This window comes from Chiloscyllium plagiosum, unplaced genomic scaffold, assembly GCF_037043375.1.
Source record: "Chiloscyllium plagiosum isolate Xiang-an unplaced genomic scaffold, Cpla_swu_hap1 HiC_scaffold_9, whole genome shotgun sequence".
Taxonomy (NCBI): Eukaryota; Metazoa; Chordata; class Chondrichthyes; order Orectolobiformes; family Hemiscylliidae; genus Chiloscyllium; species Chiloscyllium plagiosum.
The window spans coordinates 64,475,464-64,501,838 of record NW_028270147.1 but is presented as its reverse complement, the minus strand read 5'-3'; the positions used below and the strand labels follow the sequence as shown (position 1 = coordinate 64,501,838).

The 26,375-nt window shown below is 39.8% G+C and overlaps 1 protein-coding gene across 13 annotated transcripts in view; it reads left to right on the top strand.

The window, feature by feature from the left end:
• The window catches only part of pde4dip (phosphodiesterase 4D interacting protein), a 256,882-nt gene that overhangs the window by 106,624 nt on the left and 123,883 nt on the right, over positions 1-26,375 (top strand). For 12 of the 13 annotated variants that reach the window (XM_087990719.1, XM_087990726.1, XM_087990725.1 and 9 more), the window contains 9 exons: positions 560-799; positions 5,823-5,981; positions 8,278-8,391; positions 10,775-10,912; positions 16,541-16,720; positions 17,908-18,102; positions 19,120-19,308; positions 21,217-21,322; positions 24,512-24,639. In XM_087990719.1, the coding sequence (XP_087846845.1) occupies positions 560-799; positions 5,823-5,981; positions 8,278-8,391; positions 10,775-10,912; positions 16,541-16,720; positions 17,908-18,102; positions 19,120-19,308; positions 21,217-21,322; positions 24,512-24,639 (1,449 nt within the window). The remainder of the gene's footprint in view (positions 1-559; positions 800-5,822; positions 5,982-8,277; positions 8,392-10,774; positions 10,913-16,540; positions 16,721-17,907; positions 18,103-19,119; positions 19,309-21,216; positions 21,323-24,511; positions 24,640-26,375) is intronic. The other variant, XM_087990715.1, reaches the window with a different exon arrangement.

Genomic DNA, 26,375 nt, shown 5'->3' with positions numbered 1-26,375 from the left:
AGGATAGGGAGGTTTCAAATAGCATGTGCAGTTACTGAGTATCTGTCCTGACCTTGGGACCCACCAGAAAGCTTCAAAGCCAATTAACTACTTTGAAGTGTATTAATCATCGTAGGGATATTGTGCAAACTAACCAGAAGTGAGATAAATGATGAGATAATCTGTTTGTAGTGGTGTTGAAGATATCATGAGACTTTCTTCAGATAGTGAAAGGGTAGGTAGGGTTCTAACATCTCATCTGGAAGATAGCATTTCCAACAATGCGTCACTCCCTTGACGGCACTAAATGTGTGCTCAGGTTGCTGAATGAAAGGGCATCACCTTTGAATTGGGCTGAATGGAAGTACTGTCTTGAAAGTGAGCTATCTGTCTTTGTTTTGAGTTTGGAGGCAGTGTTCAGTGGGCATGAGGAGTAATGTTGAAGTAAGCAATATTGAGGTAAAGAATTGTATCCAAGATTTGAAAACTCAAATTGTTTTATCCTCATTACAATTTATGTGTGTTCTCTATTCCTTATTCCTCTCCACTCTGTACGTGTTTCTGTTTTCTCTGGGTGCAGCGTTGTGCATCCTGTCAGTGTACTGATGGACAGCTGGTACCACCACATGCCCAACAACAAGCTGAGCTGCTGGAACTGCAAAACGCCTCCTTTTCCAATCAGCTGGAGTTGCAGCAAAAGCAGAGGCTACTTCGGCAGAAGGAATACCAGCTCATTGAAGCCAAACAGAGAAAAGAACTTCTTGAGACTGAACTCAAGGAGATGCATCAGCAGAAGGAAGCTACAATCACTCACAATCAAGTAAGCATCTGGTGTTTCCAAAGATACAATTTATACGAGGAAAGTGTAATAGTTAAGATTGTTTTCTGGTCCAGTACACCTTTTGATGTTTGTTTTTCAAGTTGAGGAATGCCTGTACTATTACTAGATCAGAAAGTTTGCACCACACTGAATATATAATAGAGATTTCAATATACTTCAACAGTTTAATCCACAGAAAAGAACCTTCACCTCAACTTATCATCTGTGCCAATGAATGGTATCAAGAAAATCTTGGAATCATATTGACAATAACTGAGACAAATGAGACTTTCACACCATAGCCTGGCTAGATTTGAAGCCAAGTTTCTGAGGTGGAGAACAAATGGGCTAGATTTTCTAAGGAGTGACAATCATACACACATTACCACTTTGCTCCTTTTTTACAAAACAAAAGAGCATTTCTGATGGGAGATTCTGGTCAGAAATGTGGAGCCATGCTTCTATTCTGACTAGACCCTGTCAGTGGAAGGGAAGCCACGCTCCCTTTTTGACGTTCTGTAATTTAAAGGTCCAGCATCACAAAAAGTCACTTTGACATGCTATGGAAGAGTAAGTACACCAGGTGAGTATGGGATAGGGTGCCAGGTGGATCGGGAATGGGTGCCAGTTAAGTATTGGCATGTTTAGAGTAGATTGGTGTGGGGGGGGGCAATACTGATTTGAGGTTGAGTGTAGTGTTGGGTTTGGTGGCAGTGTTTGGGGATTGGGAGGTGTAGGAGAGTCAGGACCGGTTGTGGGAATTTCAGATTTGGGGAAGTGGGGAGATGTCAGATTAGTTTCTGGAGGACTTGGGAATCTGGCACAGTGTATTTGACAATGAGAGATTCAATTTGACCACTCATTTATTAGTTACCTAGGAGATAGGCTAAGTATTTAAGAGTAACACTTCCTGAGTAGCTATGTACTGAACTGTAGCAGCACCGTCCAAATTCTGCAATGTGAGATTTTCAGTTGTTTCCAAGCATAAGGGAATTGCCAAGCAGAATTTTCAATTTCCAGAAAATTCCTTCAAAGTCCGCTAAGTTGGGGTTTCTGCAGTGTCCCCGTGAGCAACTCCTATCTGAGCCAAAGAAACAATCAGCTGGCCATAGGAAATTTTCTTCTAATCTGCATGGCATAGCACCTTGGAAGTTCCTATGTAGGCCAAGTAGAACTTGGCCTTTTTAAGCAAAATGCAAAGGACTTTAAATGGCTGTCACACTTGAATCTTCAGGCTGTGCACAACACAAAAAATAAAGGTGTTTAGAAAGAACAAGAACAATGGGCTTAACTCGGGTGAAGTAGCAATCCCCATCAGATTGTTAGGCCACTCCTTTGACTTATCATTTCCAGAGTTCACTGTTATTGGCCTGAACTTTCAATTTGGATCTATTGAGAAATGAGCAGCAAACCTGATCTGGGAGTATTCCACACAGCGCAAGATCAGCACTGGCGGTTAAACCACACCCCTTTTTCACAGCAGTGATGACCGAATTCCAGAATTTGACAAGCTGCGTAATGAATGTAGGTGAGGGGTATATTGGCTGGGGAATGGCTGAAGTAGAGTGGCAGCTGGGTGGTTGAGGTGAAAGGGTGCCAGCTGGGGGATGCAAGGCTGGATTAAGTATCAGGTGAATGGGGAGGGTGGCAGGCAGATGGGTCAAGATTACAGGTGCTGTATAAGTAGGCGAGAGAGTAGGGTGGATCAGGTGCAAGTTGGGTTGTGCAGGAGTGTCAAACATGAGGGATAGGAGGTTCGGGTATCTTGGGGGCTTCGACTCCTGAGTGCAAGGCAAATGGTAGATCCGTGGTGACAGTGTTCAGGAAAGGCTCTGGTTGTGAGTGAGGAATCTGGGCTGATTTGAATGCATGCAAGGGGCAGACTACTTGAGGTGGTGTCAGGTGTTCAGCGATTACGAAGTGAGTAAATCTGAGAGATTGGGGGGACAGTTATATAATTTCCCATCTGTGATAGGTTTTGATTTCTCTAACTTCTGGGTAACACAAGGGCAATACTCAGTGGTCATGCCACTCAACTATTAAACTAAACCCCAGGCTAATGTTCTTGGGACCTGAATTTGATCTCTCAATGGGAAATACTGAATTTCAATCTTCACTACAATTTGGAATTAAAATGCTAACCCAATGATTACCATGTAGACATTGTTGATTGTCTGTCTTCTTTAATAATGTCCTTTTCAGAAAGAAATCTATTATCTTTGTGTGTGCTGGCCTACTTCTGACTCCAGATCCATTGCAGTATTGTTGACTCTTAACTGCCTTCTAAGATGGCCTAGCAAACAACTCAGTTGTATCAAACTGCTACAAGGTCTAAAGAAAGGGATGAACCTCTTGTCGATCTCCTCTTATTCCTACCTCTGCTAATGAATCAGTACTCCTCCATGTTGCCACCCTCAGCACCTCCTCCAAGTGGGGTTCAAGGGCGCAGGATGTACACCAGATGGCAGCCTTCAATGCCCATCGTCAAGGGTGGCTCAGTAGCACCACTGCTGACCAAGATATGCAAGCCCTAAAAGACATAAGAGCTAGACTGGATCTGTGGTAAGTAGTGAGGAGACCAATGAGGAAAAATTGTTGAACTCGTCCTCACCAAATTGCATGTCATAGATGTATCTGTCCATGATAGATTAGTGAGAGTGACAAAGTCCCGATTTTATGTTGAGAATGACCTCCTTTTGCATTGAGTGGCACCACCCTATATTAAATGAGAGACAGACTTGAAGTAGAAATAGCAACACTAAACTATTTCATGAGGTGCCGGAGGCCATCAACAGGATTGTACTTTACCACCATCTGTAAATTCATGGATTGGCATCACTCCCAACTCTATCAATACCATCAAGCTGGAAGGTCAACCCTAATTCAATGTTGAGTGCAAGATGGTATGCAAGGAGCAACATCAGGGATCAACCTGGTTAAAAATAGGATAAAATAAACCATGGATGCAGCATGTAATAGACAATGCTAAACAATCTCACAAGCAATGGATCAGTTCTAAGCTCTGCAGTCCTGCCGCATCCAGTCATAAACTAAACAACTAACAGGAGGAGAAGAATCCATAAATATCCCTATTGTTAATGAGGGAGTAGCTAAGCAAATAAATGTGAAAGATAAGGCTAAAGTATTTGCGTCCATCTTCAGCCTAAAGAGCTGAATGAATGATCCCATCTTGGCCATCTCCTGAGGTCATCAGTCAACCAATTTGATTTACTCTGAGTGATATCAAGAAATGGCTGAAGACACTGGATAATGCAAAGAATTTGACCTTGACAAAATTTTGACAATAGTCGTGAAGACACGTGCTCCAGGAATAGCTGCAACCCTAACCAAACTATTTCAGTATAGCTATACAGTGCTCAGTAACATTCTCATCACATCTCAGAAAATAAAGCAAGATCTGGACAAAATCCATGTTTGGACTGATGAGTGGCACAAATGTGACATGAATGTTGCTACTTAAGTGCCAAGCAATGGCTGTTTCCAAAAAGAGAGAATCTAACGATCACCGCTTGACATTCAACAGCATTGTCATCACTGAAACCCTCACTATCAACATCCTAGGGGTTACCAGAAATTGTACTTGACCAGACATGTAAATCCTGTGGCTACAAGAGCAGGTCAGAAGCTAGGGATTTTGTGGCAAATAGCTTACCCCCAGGCCCCCACTCACTGTCAACTGTCTACAAGCATAAGTCAGGGTGTGAGGGAATATTGCCCCTCTATCTGGTTGAATGCAGTTCTAACAAGACTCAAAATTTAACACCAGGACAAGGCTGGCTCGCTGGTGCTCGGTTCACCATCTGAATCAATCACTCCCTTGCACAATGCAGTGGAGCAATGTGCACAATCTACAAGGTACACTGAAGTAACTCAGCAAGGCTTCTCAACAGCAAGTTCCAAAACTGTGATCTCTACCATCTAGAAGGACAAAGGTAGCAGATGCAAGGGATCACTGCCACTTGCAAGTTTCCCTTCAAGTCAAACACCATCCTGACTTGGATGTATATTACTACTTCTTCACAGTTGCTGGTTAAATATGGAATTCACTTCCTAATAACACCCTGAGGGTGCCAAGCGGTGCAGTTTAAGAAGATGGTTTATCACTATCACCTCCTGTTGGAGATTGACTATATGTGCTGGCCCAGCCGGTGATTCCATATCCCATGAATCAAAACTTTTTTAAAAAATCAGGAAATTGGAATCCTCTGCAGCCTGTGACTCAACGCCCCTACTTCCTCAGAAGGTTAAGGAAATTCAGCATGTCCACAATTACTCTTACCAATGTTTATAGATGCACCAAAGAGCACATCTTATCTGGATGCATCACAGCTTGATATGGCAACTATACCTCCCAAGACCTCAAGAAATTAGAGACAGTTGTGAACACAGCCCAGTCCATTACGCAAACCTTCCATCGACTCCATCTACATGTCCCCCTGCCTTGGGAAAGCAGCGTACGTAATCAAAGACCCTTCCTAGTTCAGTTATACCCTCTTGCACCCTATTCCATTGGGCAGAAGATACAAAAGTTTGAAAACACATACCAATGATTTAAGAATAGCCAATTCCCTGCTGTAATCAGACTTATAAACAGTCTTCTGATATATGAGTTGATCTGCACCTTTTCTGTAATACTATATTGTGTTCTGTTACCTGATGTACTTACTTAAAATATGATTTGTCTGGTTAGCACGCAAAATAATACTTCTCACTATTTTGGTACATGTGACAATAATAAATCAAATTTAATCCTAATCTAATGTCTTGACTATATCCAAGTCACCCAGCTCTAAAATTTCATTACAAAAGACCATCTACTGTAGATGTAGATTTCCCACTAAGTTCTTGCTGTTTCTGGGTCCATGATACTGTGGCTAATTTTAATTTTGTTGCATATATGCTAATTCTATTTTGTTTTTATGATTTGCTAATTGATGCAGAGAATCTGTATTCCTTTTGTGGGAGGCTACCAATAATTTTAGTTATTTATAATATTTTTCAGGAGCTGCACAACACATTGCAACAAGTCCGGCAGGCCTACGTGGAGAAGGAACATCACTATCAGGCCCTGGAAAGAGAGCATCAGCGTGAAGTTGCTGTCCAGGAGGAGAACATCCAGTGCCTGAAAGAGCGGTTACAGGACAAGGAACATTTCTTGCAGGTGAAAATAGGCACCCAACCCTGGAATATCTGTGACACAATCCAGTTATTCTCTGCCATATAGATAGACACACTTCTTCTTTCCGTTGGCTTCATTCATTGATTTGTTTTTTTTATGCCATTCCTCCCCATCACATTTGAATTCTCAGCTCTTGTAGAGATATGGTGCTGTTTGGTATTTGCAACCTTCCTTGAAATCCCTGTGTTTCATTGGTGGATGAGCATGCACAGTGCTCAAACATCTCGGTTACTGATTGTATTACAGCTGAGTCTTTTTCAGGTCACTTTCACTTTCTGGGGAAGTCACCAGATCACAGTCAGAAGCATGATGTTGCCTCCTTTTAGTTTTGTACCATGTATTGATGTCATTTGGCACTTGGGTGTAGAAAGCTAACTGTTAGGCACCTGAGGACGGGACAGAGTCCAAGTGAGGAGAGTCGAAATTGTAGTTTGATAGAGCAACACCTGTGTGTATTCTGGTAGATGGTTCAGATGCCAAGTTGGTGAAGTCCCTCTTGAATAAAGTGTGCATGCCAGCATTGTCATTTGGGTGATTCCTTATCTTTGAGGCAGAAGATTGTATGTTCAGTCCTCACTCTGGGCCAAGATCACACCTCAGTGCAGTGCTGGGGAGTACGCATTCATGAATACTATCTGTATTGACAGTTTGTCTGTATTAGTAATTCAGATGGACATTAAAGATTCCATATTGCTATCTCTTTTAAAAAAAGAGAGTGCTCTCACCTGTCCACCAACCAACAAAAGCAAAGACTATAAACTGTAATAAATTCTGAAATAAAAGCAAAGTGCTGGAGAAACTCAGCAAGTCTGGCAGCATCTGTGGAGAGAGAAAACAGTTAACATTTCAAATCCCGTATGACTTTTCTTCAGAACCTTATAAATTTTAATTCATTTCAATGCAACATTTGTCTGAAAATGGTTGCTGCTTTTACCTATAAATTTTTTTTAAAAATTAACTTAAGTAAGTCTTTGTAAGTGAGATACTTTAGGATATTTCTGGAAGATGTGATAAAGTGCTGCAGAAATACAGGTTTTTATATAATATTTGTCAAAAAGTGCTTTCCTGACTAGTACTAGGCTTAACAGGTTAAAATCAGAAAATGAACCTGATTTTGTAGTCAGCAGTGATTGAACAATGCCATTACATTTGGTCTTGTCTTGACTTTCTATGGGCTATTGCATTGGAACTGATAGTGATTATAAATCCATTTTGGCAAAACACCCCCCTACAGCAGAACCAGTACCAGTTGGACACAGCAAGCAACTATGTCTCTGTCTGACCATAAAATTAGAGAGTCCTGACTGAGGCTTGCCAAATCTGAACCAGGAAATGCATGTTAGAATATTCAATTCAAAGTAATATAATGTACATAGAGCAAAATAAAGAAAGCAAGAAGTTCTGAATTGAGACGGAGCGAGAGAATAAACTAGAAGTAAAATAGTTTAAAGAAACTTTCCTTTTGTAGTTTCAGAAACAATTAAAATCCAAAGTTGTGCAACTGTATGCTTCTGATACTTGATTCCCAATGCTGAAGAAGCTGATTGACATAAAATTAAGAGTTCATCACTCTTAAAATATTTGCTTATGTGGGATTGAACACGCCATACCTTTTTCTGACCTCCTTGAAAGAAAGGTGATAGTGAGTCTCTCACTTTTAATTAAAAGCAGAGTAACTTGGAATGTAACTTCTAGATTTCGACATTGAATTTAAGTTGCTGGAAACTTCTGTCCGATTTACACGTTAATAGTGGTCACCACTAAAAGTCTCAGTATTATGGGCTTTTGCCTGAAACATCGATTTTCCTGCTCCTCGGTTGCTGCCTGACCTGCTGTGCTTTTCCAGCACCACTCTACTCTAGACTCTGATTTCCAGCATCTGCAGTCCTCACTTTTGCCTAGTTTCAGTATTATGTCTACAGCAAAAAACAGGTCAGTGTATAAAAATGCCAATTACATTTTCCAAGCAGTCTTTCTCCATCTTCCTGAAATCTGGGCATATTGAAAAAAGATGGTACTGTTCTGATACCAGTTGTCTTGACAGTGAATGAGTAAGTTTGGTTTCAAAATTATAACAGGGATTTTATACCTGCACATTATGTTGGTTGAAAGATGGGTTGACATAACGTCAATTCTTCACTTCGATACTTTAGCAGCTCTTGTAGAGAAATTTTAGTTCAAGCAACCTGGGCTGGAATCACAGCCAGATGTCAGTAAGAAAGGATTCTGTTGTAAGGCAATCACATTTCATCAAGGATTTATCTTGGTATGTTCGCAGCAATATATTGAACTCTTTGAATGCCAGCAGAATGAAGAACAAAGTGGAGAAGAAAGAGATATGCTGGTAGATAAACTGCGAGAGCGAATCAAGGAGAGAGATAAAGCTTTAGAGGTAGGTCAAACACATTGTGCTTTCTATTTATTTACTTCAGCTTAATGTACAAATTATATTGTTTCTTCCTCAATTCTATCTTTTCGGGCTTCTTTTGCTGAATCTATTCCTAACAAATAAGTATTTATTCTATTAAACTTGTTAATGACTAAATTAAAATCTGTCTCTATTTTGCAAGCATTGTTCCTTTAATTCTCAGTTTATCTTAAATGTTCTTTTCCATTACTACATTACAGTGCAATCTGGGGGAGGAAATAATCCATCCCTGGCCAGCATCTATTCGACACATTGTAATCTTAGTGGAAGTAATTTTTGTGCTAACTATTGTAAAAAAAATCATAAAATGACCCTCAAGGATGGGCTTCTGAGAGCTTAAGAAATGCAACTTGTGAGATTTCAATATCTGTCTACGTCCCTTCCCTCATTGAGAGAAGCACAATGAATTAGAAAACACTATTTATTAATGTGTATTTGTTGAGAAAAGGCATCCCATATGATATATTTATGTAGAGAAAAATGTATATATTGAAAGTACTGAATTTGAAACTGTTCATAGATCCCATAAATGTTGAAAGCATGAGCTGTCCATCAGAATAGAAAATAGAAATTTCCTCTCTGTGGAGAGGGGAATACATTTTAAGAAAAACAATCTGCAAGGACTTACTTAGATTTTTATCACAATGTTTTATTGTTTCTTTATTAGTTTAAAAATAAACTATAAAAAGAACACAAGTTAAAATTTATAGCAACAAACGTCTACAACAATTCAATTCACATTACTAAGACAAAGATGTTGAAATACATAGAATAAAATGGATGTAGTGTGCAGGATCAGTAAATTTTCCTGCATTTGTAGATATATAAGTAAGATTGAATATATATTACTCAGGTAAAGGTTGACCTTTAAATTGTATGTTGGAGAAGAAAATAGGCTTAGTAGGCAGAAGAGACTTTTCATATTCAATGCCCTCTTAAGTCAAAACTTTCAGCAATTTGGACAGATTGCATTTGTTCATGCAATCATTGAATGGAAAAAGAGTGACTAAATTCTTACAACTAAAGGAGAAATTTTAACAAGTGGTAGAAAATCCATGCCGTAACATTGCAATTCACAATGGTATGTATTTCTAAAGCCCTTTCTAATACGTTAAAATAACTCAAAATGCTCACTACCTATTTATTATCCATTTATACTTTAGTGTTAAGATCCCAGATCTCAAGGTCTCTGCAGCTTTCTAAAAATTAGGCAAGCATTTCTATCTTGTAGTGAGCTAGAAATACAGGGAGAACTAACCATTTGGATACAGAACTGGCTCAAAGATAGAAGACAGAGGGTGGTGGTGGAGGATCGTTTTTCAGACTGGAGGCCTGTGACCAGTGGAGTGCCACAAGGATCGGTGCTGGGTTCACTACTTTTCGTCATTTATATAAATTACTTGGATGTGAGCACAAGAGGTAGAGTTAGTAAGTTTGCTGATGACACCAAAATTGGAGCTGTGGTGGACATTGAGGAAGGTTACCTTAGATTACAATGGGATCTTGATAAGATGGACCAATGGGCTAAGGAGTGGCAGATGGAGTTTAATTTAGATAAGTGCGAGGTGCTGCATTTTGGGAAAGCAAATCTTAGCAGAACTTCTCCACTTAATGGTGAGGTCCTAGGGAGTATTGCTGAACAGAGAGACCTTGGAGTACAGGTTCATAGCTCCTTGAAAGTAGAATTGTAGGTTGATAGGATCGTGAAGAAGGTGTTTGGTATGGTTTCTTTTATTGGTCAGAGTATTGAGTACAGGAGTTGGGAGGTCATGTTGCGGCTGTACAGGACATAGGTTAGGCCACTTTTGGAATATTGCATGCAATTCTGGTCTCTTTCCTATCAGGATGTTGTGAAACTTGAAAGGGTTCTACAAAGATGTTGCCAGTGTTGGAGGATTTGAGCTATGGGGAAAGTTGAATAAGCTGGAGCTGTTTCCCTGGAATGTCGGAGGCTGAGGGGTGACCTTATAGAGGTTTACAAAATCATGAGGGGAATGGATAGGATAAGTAGACAAAGTCTTTTCCCTGGGACGGGGGAGTCCAGAACTAGAGGGCATAGGTTTAGGGTAATGGGGAAAGATATAAAAGAGACTTAAGGGGTAACTTTTTCATGCAGAGGCTGGTACTTGTATGGAATGAGCTAGTACAGTTGTAACATTTAAAAGGCATCTGGATGGGGAGATGAATAGGAAAGGTGTGAATGGATATGGGTCAGCTGTTGGCAGTTGGGACTAGATTGGGTTGGGATATCTGGTTGGCATGGACGAGTTGGACCGAAGGGTCTGTTTCCGTGCTGTATATCTCTATGACTCTTTGAATCTAAATCATTTATACTGTTTATTTCCAGTATGCCATTGATGAGAAGTTCAGTACTTTGGAAAAAAAGGAGAGTGAAATACAGCAGCTGCACCTGGTTATACGTGAGAAAGAAAAGGATCTGGAAAGATTTCGCTGCATCTTCTCCAACAATGAAGAGACTATCAATGTAAGTGGGCACACTGCAAATCTACATTAATATTTGCAGGAAGTAAAATGGGTGGAGTGATCAACAGAGCTGTGGAAGTGGACATATAGGTTTCCTTTACTCTGTTTCATACCCAGATGCTTTAGGTGGAAACTTAGACTGTTCCAAACCTGTGGGGGCTATTTTCAATTCAAACCCAATTTCCTAATGGGTGCAGTAACAGAGTACTGGGGGATACTATCTGAAATAAAAATAGGAAGTGCTGAAAACACTCTTCAAGCTGAATCAGTATGTTTTGAGAGAGAAACAAAGATAACATTTGAAGTTAATTGTAGGGAATTTAATGTGAACTTGCCTCCAACAGGGTTTGTACTTGATGTAGCATATTGTAGTATTGAAGAATCTCAGATTTATTCCAAGTAACTATTGTGTACAAATATTACACTCCTCGGACACAGAAGTGCATGAGCTAATATTAAGCTATTAGATTACAACAGAGGGACGTGTTTCTAGTGGCATGCAATGGCTCCAGTGATCTGAGGTAAGATAGATTAAGACCTTTAAACCCTTAGGTTACGTGTTATAATACGGACAACATGAGAATGTTTCTTCAGGGAATACTGACATAGTAATTGTGAGGCATAATGCAACAGAGGCTTATCAGAAAAATCACTGGGAGGCAGGATTTACCTATGAGGAGAGATTGAGGAAACTGGTCCTCTATTACCTTGAGTTTTGAAGAAGGTGAGGTGATCTCATCAAAACCGAGGACTGCATAAGTTCAGTCATTGAGCAGGTTCAAGATAAGAATCAGTGGCTTTCTGGAGACTGGTGATATTAAGGTATCTGTGCCTACTGCGGGAAAGTGGTGATGAGGTAAATGATCAGCCATCATCTAATGATGGACCAGACTTGAGGGGATGAATGGCCTACTTCTGCTGAAATGTTTCTGTTTCCTGTCCTTTGAATTGATATGCAGTTGACTGAAAGACCCCTGGTGCTGCTGCTCCTGTTGGAGCAGATGTTGCTGATGTGACTTCTGTTCTTCACTCTCAGCAGAGCTGAAATCTGGATCTGTCTAAACTACTCTCGTGCTATGCTGAAAGCTATCAGCAGGGTAATGCCACTGCAAGTGAATGCAGTCCTATTTAAGTGGAGTGCTTTCTAAGATGTTACCATTCACTGCATGACACTGATTGCTTTGCACAGGTATTGATGGTAGCATCACATTGCTGCAACAGAGCTTTCTGTGCTTGGGTATACTTCTGCATATGAAGATGATGCCTAGTATCATATAGTACACTTCAGAAATAATCACAGAAATAATCACAGAAATTTCCACTAATTCCTTTTCTCTGAGAGAATTTTGCACTGAAATCAGTATTCAACAGTACACAATGTCTTAGATTTCAGAAAGATAATTTCAGAAAATCAGTAAACGACAAAGGTTCCTTTCAACTGAAATAGTGGAGTAAATAACACAAAATAGTAGAGGCAATGTTGGACAGTTGAGTTGTAGAAATTTTACAACGGACTGAGGATCTGCATATTTTACCAAGAGACTAATGTGAAATTTGTCATAAGTTAGAGCAGAGAATCAGCTGAGATACAGACTCACCTCCTCCCCCGTCCCTCTCTTATATAAATACAATGGTTGACATCACTTAATAGGAATATCAATTACATCAAGAATCACATGGAATATTTCCATGAAGGAACCCATAAATTGTGCAGTGCATTTTTTAGATGTAATCTGTGTCTGTGCACTGCTGCAGACAGTGTCTCAGAATTAAAATCTGAAATGAATTATTTCCAGAGCCTTACATTTATGCTCTGTGGGATATCCGTACTGATGTTCATTTTATATGATTGTTTATGATGTGCGGTAGGCTAAAGCAGCATGTTGACTCAGTGGTTAGCACTGCTGCTTCACAGCACCAGGGACTCTGGTTTGATTCGTGCCTCAGGCGACTGTGCAAACTCCATACAGACATTCTCCCCGTGTCCTCGTGGGTTTTCATTGGGTGCTCTGGTTTCCTCCCACAGTCCAAAGATGTTCAGGTCAGGTGTATTGGCCATGTTAAATTGCCCATAGTGTGAAGTCAGGGGTAAATATAGGGTAAGGGAATGGGTCTGGGTGGCTTATTTTCAGAGGGTTGGTGTGGACTTGTTGGGCCAAATGGCCTGTTTCCATACTGTAGGGAATTTAATCTGAATTTGCCTCCAACAGGGTGTTGTACTTGATGTGGCATATTGTAGTATTGAAGAATCTATCATATTTATTCCAAGTAACTATTGTGTACAAATATTACACCTCTCAGACACAGAAGTGCATGAGCTAATATTAAACTATTAGATTACAACAGAGGGACATGTTTCTAGTGGCATGCAGTGGCTCCAGCGATCTGAGGTAAGATAGATTAAGACCTTTAAACCCTTAGGTCACGTGTTATAATACAGATAACATGAGAATGTTTCTTCAGGAGATACTGACATAGTAATTGTGAGGCATAATGCAACAGTTCATTTGCTTTAATTTTGAGCACACAGGTTATGACATCGATATAAGATATGGTTGTGACAAAATATAAAAGTAGAAGATTCTTTAGAATATGATGGCAAAGGTTTGATGCTGGACATTTTTGGGTTTTTTTCAATTATATTGCTTTCAGTTAGGAGTTTTCTTCCAAATATATGGATGAATAACAACATGGCTGAGGGATTGCAGAAATAGCCAACATTTGGTGTTCTATATCAGTACACAGATTCAAGTTACTTGTACAGATGATGATAAAGAGAGAAAGTGAGGACTGCAGATGCTGGAGATCAGAGCTGAAAATGTGTTGCTAGAAAAGCGCAGCAGGTCAGGCAGCATCCAAGGAACAGGAGAATCGACGTTTCGGGCATAAGCCCTTCCTAAAGAAGGGCTTATGCCCGAAACATCGATTTTCCTGTTCCTTGGATGCTGCCTGACCTGCTGCGCTTTTCCAGCAACACATTTTCAGCAGATGATGATAAACAAATACTAAAAGTTAGATGTACAATATTTTGATATACACAGGCAATATCTCTTAAACTTCAGTACATATGTAATTTGTTGCAGGTCTAAACCTTTAACTGCTCATTCACTGACAGCAAGTTCAACAATTCTAACATCCCTCAGCAAAGCAGCGGGAAAGTTTACAGCAAAGCTTGGATAAAGTGAAAGTTATGAACATGCACCCACACCCCACAATTTTGTTTTTGAGAGCTAATGGCAATCTGTAGTATAAACCACTGTCAAGTACCCTGCTTACAGCAGGTTTGTAGACACCGATTCTGAAAGAAGTGTTCCCCTAATTTTCCAGATGTTTTAGCCATCAATACTGAATGGAAGAAATTTGCATTTATAACCAGATAAGAACATCTGTGTAAGAGGTTACATCAACTTCCCTCTCGAGATGAACCCAAGGGGCTTTTTTTTAAAATCTAAGCATAACTGGTTATTGACATTCTCATATTGCTTTACCTGACATTCATGTAGTTACATTTGATCCCAGTATAAGTCCTCTACTTATGTTTGCACACTAGGGCACTCCATTCCCATATAATGTTCTGAATAGTTGATTTCAGTGAAACAACAATGAGGGGTTTGAGTCTCTCCCGCACAGTCATTATAAGGGCAGTGCTGTCTATGTTAGTTGCTGCAGTTCCATAGTTTTGTTTTGGAGTATTATAAACCTGTTCTTTCTACATGTGTGCACTCAGTGCCCCATCTCGAGATGTGACATTGACAACAAATACAGCTGTTTCTTGAAGAAAATTGCTGGGGTTCTTCACTGTAATTCCTCAAAGCAAAACCTTTCCAACTTTTCAGTTTTATTGAAGAAGTTCTTCTCACTCTGTATCCTGTTCAGTGGACCTGACGAGGTGCAAACAGAAGATGAAAACAGCATGCTCTTGGGAAAGAAGAAATTCATGGTTTAAAATACTTTTGATTGCTTTACCACGGACACAGGATTTCCTGCATAATTTGTAACTTTCCTTGTGGAAAACCAAGGAAAATGGGATGGTATTAGAATCCAGACCCAGGCTAATTTCCAGGTCTTGACCCATGTGTATGCAGCAAAACCTGGCTGGAAAAACCTTTTCCCTCTTTTCTGCAACTTCCCAGCGTTGACTTCTTTTAGTTTTTTTAAAATGCTGCATCCTTCACTTTGAATGAAATCACTTTACTGATTTACAGAATTTCTTGGTGATCCATTGTCACTGTTTTTTGCCACTGACTGAAATCATTGAACCTTTAAATTCTATTTTAAACCTTGTTTTCATGAATTAGAATTAGAGCGTCCTTTATTGTCATGTGTACTCAATTACAGGAGTACAGTGAAAAGCTTTACAATATTGACTCTTCTGGTGCCATCTTAGGTACAAGTTTTAGATACAAAAAGTGGAATAAAAGAAGTAGTTGCATTACTTTATCGTAACTCATAGTATAAGTTAGAAATAAGACATAGTTAGAAGGATAGACATAACATCAGATAAGCAAATTATAGATAAAAATTACATTGCAGTAGTTCAGCGCAGGGGCTTCTACACATGGTTTGACTGTCTGCACCAGACCCCAGTCCAACAACCATCCCATACCACTCCAAACCTCCAGTCTGCTCTGCACTGACTCTCAGCTGCTCCAAGGTAAGTTTTCTCAGGATTACTTCCCTGCCCTGGGACTGCAACTCCACGCCAGTCTCTGATTTGATAAATATCAAAGCAAATGCAGACATTCATTGTTTCACCACTAAAACACAATCCTAATTCACAAAACTCTATTGCTAATTTTGAAATTTACCTTGACCAGAAGCAGCAATTTGTGTGATCTCATCATCTAGTGATTGAGAAGTTGTTAATTATTTCATTGGAGTTGGCTGCTATATCTGAGACCCTATTCATTTTAGACAAGGATAGAATTTGCATACATAACCCTCTAAACTTCAGACCTCTCATTGTACTTCACAGTTGCTAAAATATTTTCAAAGTGTAATCACCATGATAACATGGTATTTGTATGCTCAACTAGTTTTCATAAAAGGTAATGTGATGAATAGCCATGATTCCTGATTATTTGAGGACTACGTGTTTGGCACCAGAAGAGCTTGCTTGTTCTTTTTTCTAAAATGGCATGTAAATGGATCCAAGGCCTTTGGATCAGTGTCACACTTGTAGGACCAATGATGCGAATGCCACTGATGCAAATACATTTTGCTGGCAATTCATTGATATGCCCACTTTGATTATATGCTCAAGTCCTGAAAATGAGCTGCTTCCCTGGACTTTTGACTGAAAGGCAAGAGTGATATTTCCTGATTCAAGACTGACCGAGTGTTTTAACTTTATTTTACTGATGAATTGGGCAAAGTATGTTAGTGCTGAAGCTAGATAAAATCATGCTTTGGTGAGGACTTGGCATTTGGGATCTGTTCCAGGTAGTAAGCCAAAGTTGTTGGAATTCAGTAAGTTCATTTTAAATATAAAGAATGCTTTTGCTGTATTGAGCAACGGGGGGAATGTCTGTGTCACATCTGAAATGGCAGATGTTTGATTTAATGAGCTGAGTGGCCTTGATCTGAACTACGCATGTGATTGTGATCTTTTAATTCTCTGATATTTCAGAGTCTGGAGAGCCTCATGAAAGGGAAAGACCTGGAATTAGAGCAGATTATGATGGCATACAAGAAACTCCATTGGCTGAAGCAGGAGATGGAGGCGAAGCATGTTCGTTTCTTGAAGGAAAAGGACGCGGTCAACAGTCAGCTGCAGGCAGCACTGCACAACAGCAACAAGGAGGTTGAGGTAGGAAGCTTGTGAAGCCACTTGAAAGAAAATCTCAAGCAAAGTTTTGACACAATAAATCATATTCATGATGATGCAACAAAATAAATTTCTGGAGATTTGCACTAGTCATGAAAAACAGTTGACATTTTTTTTTCCATGATCAGCCAATTGTGTTGTGCTTGATTATTTTACAGCAGGATATTGAAGTTCATAATCAGCCCAGGGAGCCATATATTGCAAATTTCAAGTGTTCTGTACCCTGAGAAGATCTGTGGTTCCTATTGCTTTCATCTAGTTCTGACCCTGATAGCAAATCTGCCTACAGGAAAAGTAAAATGCTCCCTTTAAGTTATAGAGTCTCTGAAATGAATACAGGAATAGGCAATTCAACCCTTTAAGCCTATACACCATTTATTAAAATCATAGCTAAGGTTGAATTTCAGCTCCACCTTATTGTGTTATTCTCGTTGCCCTTAATTCCCTACTATACAAATATCTATCAGTGTCTGGCTTGAATATGCTCAGTAATTGAGCATTCTTGGCTCTCTGGGGTAGGGAATTCAGCTTTCACAGCCCTTTGATTAAAGAATTTATTCTCATCTCTATTTAATTTGAAAAGAACTATTGGTATATAACTATCCACTCTCTCAATGATGTTCCCAGAAAATCGCAGTGCGCTGCATTTAATGCAGTTAACTGGTTTGGTAGTTGACATCAAAGTTGATAAATGGTGCACACAGGAATTTTACCTCAGCTTGCTAATTAATTAATTTCAAAGTTTCATTGTGGGAAGTAAAGAGTGCCCCTTTTCAAATTGTGATGCAATGTATGAGCGAACTTTTAAGTGTAGCTTAAATAAGACATTCACCTAATGTCTGTATGGCTTTCCTCCCACAGTCCAAGGATGCACAGGTTAGGTGGATTAGCCATGTTTAATTGCCCCATAGTGTGCAGGGGTGTGCAAGCTAGGTGGATTAGCCATTGGAAATGCAGAGTTACAGGGATACGGTAGGTGGGTGGGATGCCCTTCCAAGGGTCGGTATGGATTCAAAGGGCCAAATGGCTTGCTTCCTGTAGGGATTCTCTGAACGACATCTGGAAGAGGCAAAGTCAACATAAAGATATCATTTAGGATTGGCCCTCAGTGGCATGTTGGCAGAACACCAATTCCTACTCTGAACTTTTTGTTCAAATTCCCCGGGCAGGACCTGACCGTAATGTTGATGAGCAAGGTTAGCGCTGGGTCTGATAACATGATGGAACAGCTGAGGCTTCGGCTGCAGCTGAAGGAGCGAATGCTGCAGGAAGTGTTAAAAGATAGAAGCATGTTGACAATTGATCATGAGCAAGAGGTGGCAGAGCTGCTGCAAACCATCAACTCCCGTGATCAGCAGATGAAGGTAATGTGCTGCTTAAATGTTCTGTTCCTGTTTCTGTGGGCTTATTTCCCTAAAAATCTAAATATCAGTTCCTTGTCTACCACAACCTGATTATACAGCACGCATTGATTAAGGTCTCTATGTCCTATAGTTGCTACTTTTCAAATAACTTTGATTTATCTCTGTAATTGGTCTCTCAATTCTTATTAATCATAAACCCAAACTGTTGACGTTATTTATAACTCCTTTTGAAGAACTATCTCTACCTTTGTCTCTAACGTAACATTTTATGAATAAGTTTGCAATCCTGCATGACCGTTTTGGTACTAGAGAAATGCTGACAGAACACTGTCACTGTAATGCAGGTTTTATGTGCCTTCCATTAACACCTATTTGTGTTGCTGTTTCCGAAGGTTTTATTTTCTGATCAATATCCTGCAGATGTCAAGACTGTTCGCTGCACTTGCATTGACAATGACATTGAAATTTTATGGTGTAATAAGGAAAGGCTTTTTTTTCAATTAAGCAATTAGTACTAGGCAAAGCCAATCTAGTAAAGTAAACATTGTCTTAATCGCAGCTAATGTATGTTTCTATGGAAAGCGTGAAATGACATTTGAAGAATCAGATGGAGACATGTGGCTCAGTACTGGTCCCCACACACCACCTTGGAACATTTTACAGTGAAGAACATAATCAGTTACTAAATACATTTCTAGCTGCAATTGTAATTGGTAAATTATAGAACTAATTTTGAGTAGAGTCATTCCCATCAGTGAATGTGACTTATAAACATCCAGCAGCATTGGCAAACTGACCCTCTGTTTAATTTCTTATCTAATGGGCAACACTGCTAACCAAGGCATAATCGTGCACTGAAATGACCTTTTACATCAAGTAGTGAAGTGTGGGGCACAATCTCCAGAACATCCTGCCACAGCAATGAGAATGTTAGCAACCAAACAAAGCTGGGACATTTAATTTGCTGCTGTGGTCAGATGAGAGAACGTTTAATATTTCCTGTGTACTATTTTTCAGGATGCAACAGAGAAGTTGATACATACCTTTGCAGAGAAGAACCATGAGCTTCAGACATTGCGCCGCCAGCTGGTTGAAAAGGATCGAGAAGCAGCAAACTTCACCGAGCAGAATGTGTCCTCATTGGAGATAACAACAGAAATAGCCCACCTCAAAGAACTTCTCCAGGAAAAGGATCGAATAATCCATGTAAAGCCTTCAAGTATTGTTTAACAACAAATGTATTTTGCCCTGCACTGAATTCAGCGGTTTGTAGTGCTTATTAGAATTCCTTTGCTGCGTAACTAGACACAAAGAAACGTTATGGTTGTACAAGTACAAAATGAAACTGTGTAATTATGTGAGCCAATGCATGAGTTACCTGTAACAACAGAATTATCATTCGATGCAAGCTGTGCATATATTTATTGCAAGCCAGAGCCAGAAACGTTGGCAACTGAAGGTAAAGATCCACTGTATGCCTACCATTGTTTGAGTCTATGACTCCAGTTGCTGTCCCAGTAAAATGTCCCATTGCAATATTGATGCTGCAATCTGAGGAGATGGTGGCATATCAGTAACCATAAGATATAGGAGCAGAGTTAGGCCATTTGGCCCATCGAGTCTGCTCTGTCATGATTGTGGCTGATATATTTCTCAATCCCACTTATCTGCCTTCCCCTTGCAACCTTTTTGATTCCCCCTACTAATTAAGAATCTGTCTATCTCTGTCTTAAAGATACTTAATGGTTTGGCCTCTGCAGACTTCTATGAATAACACAGATTTGCTTCCCTCTGAATAAATTCCTCCTCATCTCAGTTTTGAAAGTTTGTTCTTTCACTCTGAGGCTGTGTCCTTGGGTTCCAATCTCTCCCAGTAGGGGAACCATCTTTCATGTCCACTGTATCCAGCCTTGGCCGTATTCTGTAAGTTTCAATGAGATAACCCCCTCATCCTTCTAAACTCCATTGAGTGCAGTCACTAGATTGTTTATTCAAAAGCCTAGACTGAATAGGCTAATTCACAAGTTCAAATCCTATTACTGAAACTGATGGAATTTAATTTCACTGAAATGGTTAGAAGTTGGGAAGTGTTGATGTCCAAAGGGACCTGTGTGGCCTTGTCTATGCATCACTAAAAGTCCAGTGTGCAGTTGCAGCAAGCAATTAGAAAGGTAAATGGGGTTGTGGCCTTCATCACAAGAACGCTAGAGGACAGGTTCATAGTTCCTTGAATGTGGAGTCACAGGTAGATAGGAGAGTGAAGAAGGCATTTGGTCTGCTTTCCTTTACTGGTCAGAGCATTGCGTACAGGAGTTGGGAGGTCATGTTGTGGCTGTACAGGATGTTCATTAGGCCACTTTTGGAATACTGCATGCAATTCTGGTCTCCCTTCTATAAGAAGGGTATTATGAAACTTGAAAGGGTTCAGAAAATATTTACAAGGATGTTGCCAGGGATGGAGGGTTTGAGCTATAGGGAGAGGCTGAATAGGCTGGAGCTATTTTCCCTGGAGCATCAGAGGCTGAGGAGTGACCTTAAAGAGGTTTATAAAATCATGAGGGGCATGGATAGCATAAATAGACAGGCTCGCTTGCTCTCTCGCATGCTCTAGTGCTTGCTCGCCCTCCCTCTCTTGCCACAAAGCAAAATGAAACATTAGCTGCTAGTACACATTCACTTTCACACAAAGAATAACTGGTTGGATCAGATACTGGAGCAATGATAATATTCAAGTAAATACATCCCAAAATATGTCAGCAGCTCGAGAACAACACTTGATGGAGGAATCTTACAAAATTTAGGCCAAAGGTTAATTCGTCTTTTACTTTTCACCTGTCTCAGATGTATGTTCTGTACTTTAGAAGGGCACAGATGTAAGTAGCACATATTTGCTGAAGTATAGATTTATTAGTTAATCAAGAAGTGCCACATGAGATTTCTTGGGATATCCATCCTGCCTGGAGCATCTTAGCTTTCATACCAGATTCTGTCGCTGTGTTGTGGTTTAAAATGCATTGAGATATTTTATAAAATTAACTTTGGTGACCAGCTGAGAGCATTTTACTTGGAGTGGTAATTATTTCCAAACAACTAATCTGAGCTGTTTCTGTTCAGGAGCTGGTGCAGGATTATCAGAGCAAGAATGAGCCTGCCTTCCAAACTGAGAAAATGGAAGCTTCTGAGCCTATTGACACTCAGCAGAAAGCAAATGGAAGGGAAGGTAAGTGAAATTAAGTAAGATTCATAGGCTTTTAGCTTCTTAGCAAACACAAAATAACTTTTCTTCGCTATGTTCTTAATAGGATTTTGACTATTGAATCTCAGTATTGTCAATGATTGCAAAATAGAAGTCGTCATCATTATCAATATTGAATTCTCATGTTACTAGCTGAATTCGAAATGTACTATAAACAGTATTGCTTCAGTAATAAAGGAAGTGGCTAAAACAAGAGCAACAATCACATCTAGAGTGCTCAGATGTCCTTTGGTCAGCATTAAATAGATTTCAGCTGCTAGTTTAACTTCTAAAAGTATTGAGTAAAGAAAGTGGGAAATGTCTCTTTGATGCAGTTGGGCCTACTCTGCTGCACTGTTTGGGTCAGAATTTCTAGCTTCCATGCTGTTATGTAGGGTGGGTAATTTATATATATTTTGATATCTTTTTAAAACTTTTGAGTTTTGTAATAAGGCCATGTGTTTTTTTGTGTTTGAAGAGTTTAACAATCAACTTGTAAGCAATTTTGTAGCCGTGGTTATTTCTTTTCAATATTAGCCTGCAGGACGAATAGGGTTTTTTTTTAATTACAGTAACAGGGTGTATTATTGATCATGTTAAACAACATATGAAACATGTTTCAATAAAGGCTTCTGGACTTTGAGTTCAGTGAAAATACCCATAGCCAAATGGAAAAAATAAGGTTTTGTTTGAATTTCAGTTTGGGGCAGGTTTGCAGACATCTTGGATGGAGATGGTTGTGTAAAGCAGTGCTCTTGAGAAAGCAAGTGGAAAATAGGTGACCTTACCACTGGAGGAGGTGGTTCCACAAATAGCCCCATCCTAAGTGGTAAAAGAGCTTAGCACATCAGCGCAAAAGATGTGGTGTAAGCATTTGCAGTAATCTTCAACCAGATGTGCCAAGTGGATGATCCACCTCTGCCTTCTCCAGTGGTCCCAAGCATCTCAGATCCCAGTCTTCTCACAATTCAATTCACTCCAGTTGGTATTAAGATAAATGTTTGGAGGCATTGGAACATGCAGAAGTTGTGGGCCCTGTCAACATTGTGCCAGAAGATTTGTGCTCCAGAACGTTTTATTCCCCTAGTGAAGCTTTTCCAGTACACTACAACACCGGTAGCTACCCTATAAAGTGGAAAAATGCCCAGGTATGATGTGCAAACAAGAAGCAAAACAAATCAAACCTGGTCAATTACTACCCCATCAGTCTATTCTCGATCATCAGTAAAGTGATGGACAGTGTCATCAGCAGTGCTATGAAGCAGCACCTACTCAGCAATAACCTGCAAATTGACGTCCAGTTTGGGTTTTGCCAGAGCCACTCAGCTCCTGACCTCATTACAGCCTAGGTTGAAACATAATCAATAGAAGTGAATTCTAGAGATGAGGTGAGAGTGACATCAAGGCTGCATTCGACCGAGTTTAGCACCAAGGACCTGTGCAAAACTGGCATCAATGAATATCAGGAGCAAATTCTGTGCTGGCTGGAGCCTTGCCTGGCAAATAGGAAGATAGTTGTGTTTGTTGGAGGTCCTCTCAGCTCCAGGACATCTCTGCAGGAGTCCCTCCGGGTAGTGTTCTAAGCCCAACTACCTTCAGCTGCTTCATCAATGACCTCCCCTCCATTATAAGATTAGAAGTGAGGATGTTCACCAATGGTTGTGCAATGGCAGCATCATTCATGACTCCTCAGATATTGAAGCAGTCCATGTTCAAATGCAATAAGATCTGGACAATATCCAGCCTCGAGCTGACCAGTGGGAAGTAACATTTACCAGTAACAAATGCCAGGCAATAACCATCTCCAGTAACGTAGTCTAACCACTACGCCTTGACATTCAATGGTGTTACTGTTGCTGAATCCCCCACTATCAACATCCTGGGGTTACCATTGTCCAGAAGCTCAATTTGGATTTGACATATAGATACAGTGGTTACAAGAGCAGGTCAGAGGCTCGGCATACTGCAGTAAGTAACTCACTCCTGACTTCCCAAAGCCTGTCCATCATCTTCAAGACACAAATCAGGAGTATGATAAAATCTTCCCCACCTGTCTGGATGGGTGCTACTCTAACAACACTCAAGAAGCCTGACTCCATTTAAGACAAAACAGCCTGCTTGATGGGCACCACATGCACAGGCATCCATTCCCTCCACCTCACTAGTAGCAGTGTGTATTACCCACAAGATGCACTGCAAAAATTCACCAAAGATCATTCGACAGCATCTTCCAAATCCACGACCACTTCCATCTAGAAAGACATGGCAGAATTAGTTCAAGAAGGCGACTCACCACCACCTTTTCAAAGGCAACTAAGACAGATAATAAATGCTGACCAGTCAGTGATAGCCACATGTGACGAGTGAATATAAAAGTAAGGGTTTTGACCCAGACAAGAAGTGCTTTGATCAAATCCTGAAGAAATTTCTTGAAGTTGAGAATATTTAAACTGATGTCTAAAAGCTCCAGGAAATGGCTGTCAGATTTTCCAAACTGGGAGTTGAAGTTACTGTCAAATTAATCTTCTAGTGGTGTTCAAAAAGGTGATTTTTCTCTAATGTATTGTAAAGGTTATTTTTGGGATTTGTAAAAGGACATTTTGGGTGATTGAGGTTATTAATTATTGTGTGCTGCAAAATCTTTTAAGATTTTGCTGTATGTAAATAGGCTGGTTTATTCTATTTTATTTTTATTTCATTTGCTTGATGAATTTGTTCTATTGTTGCAACCAAATCTACAACATTGTGTGCTTGTGTTCCAGTGAAAGACTACCTTATTAAAAACAAAAAAATAATCTACCAAGCCAGATTTCAGTCTGGGATCAGAATTATCCAGTAATATCATTGGCTGGGATCACAACAAAGGCTAGAACACAAATTACGCAAGGATTGCAGTTGATCAGGGAAATAATGTGGCTTCACTGAAATTTCCAGTTGGTTTTGTGCTGAAACAGGGGTGGATTACTGAATGAAATAGATTGAACTAATCATTACCTTCAAGCTACTAAAAAATGCAAGATGCTATATGTCTGTATCGCGGTCACTCATCTCTACTACTGTCTTCCCAATGCACAGTGTGTAAGAAGCAATAATCCTGTTGTGAGTTAAATCCTGTAGGTCATTTCCAATGTGTTGCACAGTCTGTAAATTAACCACATCTTTCTGTCTTAACAGCAGAACAGCCAACTTTAGATGGAGATGAAGCAATGGCTGACCCAGAACAAGAAGATATCAAGCAGATTGAGCTGGACCAGATAAAAGAGGAACTGCAGCTTGCTTTGAGGAAAGAGAAAGAAACTAGGGTGGGTTTTAATATAACTAGGGTTTTAACATTGCAGTATTGCGGTTAGTGAAATAATCTGAGTTTTCCAGGTTTGGGGTGCTTTAAAAGCTTTGCCTTTAGAACATTTTGGTTCAGATGTCATCTTCGGAGTGGTAATGTGGGAGATTCATGACTTTAATGCAGACATAGAGTTCTTGAAATACAAATTTGAGTCAAAAATTCCTATGGGAAGGATGTGATCTCACTATAGTTAATTTTGACTGTTAGCCAAGTGGAAGAAACTCACCCACGTTGCCCACTCCTGATAACTGTCCAAATATCCTACTGGAAAATACATATGTGTGGATGTTGAATGAGATTCTGATGTTTCATGAACAAATAACTGCCAGTACTTCATAATAATTTAAATAAAGAACAGGAGGTACCTTAAGGAAAAATGGGAAGAAATTGGTGTGGAAAATTAAAAACAGGAAACTAAAGCTTAGATTTTAAGAGTTTAAAGATTGTTGGAAAGCATCAACCCTCTGATGTTAAGTAGCATGAGATGTGAGACAAAATCTGGCAGGTATTCAGGCAAATCAAGTTCCAAAGCCAGATCAATATCCATCCAGCTCTGTTACTCAGAACAAAGTAGAAGAAATTCAACTTATTAAGAAGTCGAGCAAGTAAGTTTTCTCTCCAAATTTGATTTGAAGGTGCCGGTGTGTACTGGTGTGTACAAAGTTAAAAATCACACAACACCAAGTTATAGTCTAACAGGTTTATTTGGAAGCACTAGCTTTCGGAATGCTACTCCTTCATCAGTTGGTTGTGGAGAATAAGATCGTAAAACACAGAATTTATAGCAAAAGTTTACAGTGTGATGCAACTGAAATATATATTGAAAAAGACCTGGATTGTTCGTTAAGTCTCTCATCTTTTAGAATGAGTATGTTGGTTTCAGTTCTTTCATGTGTAAAGCTGTATTGTTAAAGTTCATTTGAGAATGTAACTTTTAAAAAATGTTCTGGGATTTACATATGAAAGAACTGAAACCAACATGGTCATTCTAAAAGATGGGGCGGCATGGTGGCTCAGTGGTTAGCACTGCTGCCTCACAGCACCAAGGACCCAGATCCAATTCCTGCCTTGGGTGACTGACTATGTGGAGTTTGCACATTCTCCCCGTGTCTGAGTGGGTTTCCTCTGGGTGCTCTGGTTTCCTCCCACACTCCAAAGATGTACAGATTAGGTGAATTGGTCATGCTAAATTGCCCATAGCCAGGGATGAATATGGGGAATGGGTCTGGGTGGGTTACTCTTCAGAGGGTCGGTATGGACTTGTTGGGCTGAAGGGCCTGTTTCCACCCTATAGGGATTCTAATCTAAACCTGATTAGAGCTGCCAGAGCTGAACTTCTCCAGTGCTGCTTCCTTTTATTTCAGATATTGCGGCACCCACAGTATATTCCTTTTGTCTAAAATTAAAGGAGCAATTTAACTAAAGCTAAATAAGTTTGAAAAAGTTGACAAATTGCAAGTCATTTTCTAGTTTGGAGACCTTGAGGATGAACAGATTGTGAATGGCTTATTTAACCTGCTGCTGTGTGATTTTAACTTTGTACTCTCCAAATTTGAGCTGCAGAATGAAGAACTAAAGAAACTGAATTGAAAAAAAGAAAACATGCTCAGAATAGGAAGGGTAAACTTCGGGGCAAGAAAGGAAAATGTTCTGGTTACTTTGCAGCTGATCGAGCAATCTGCAGTAAATTCCATG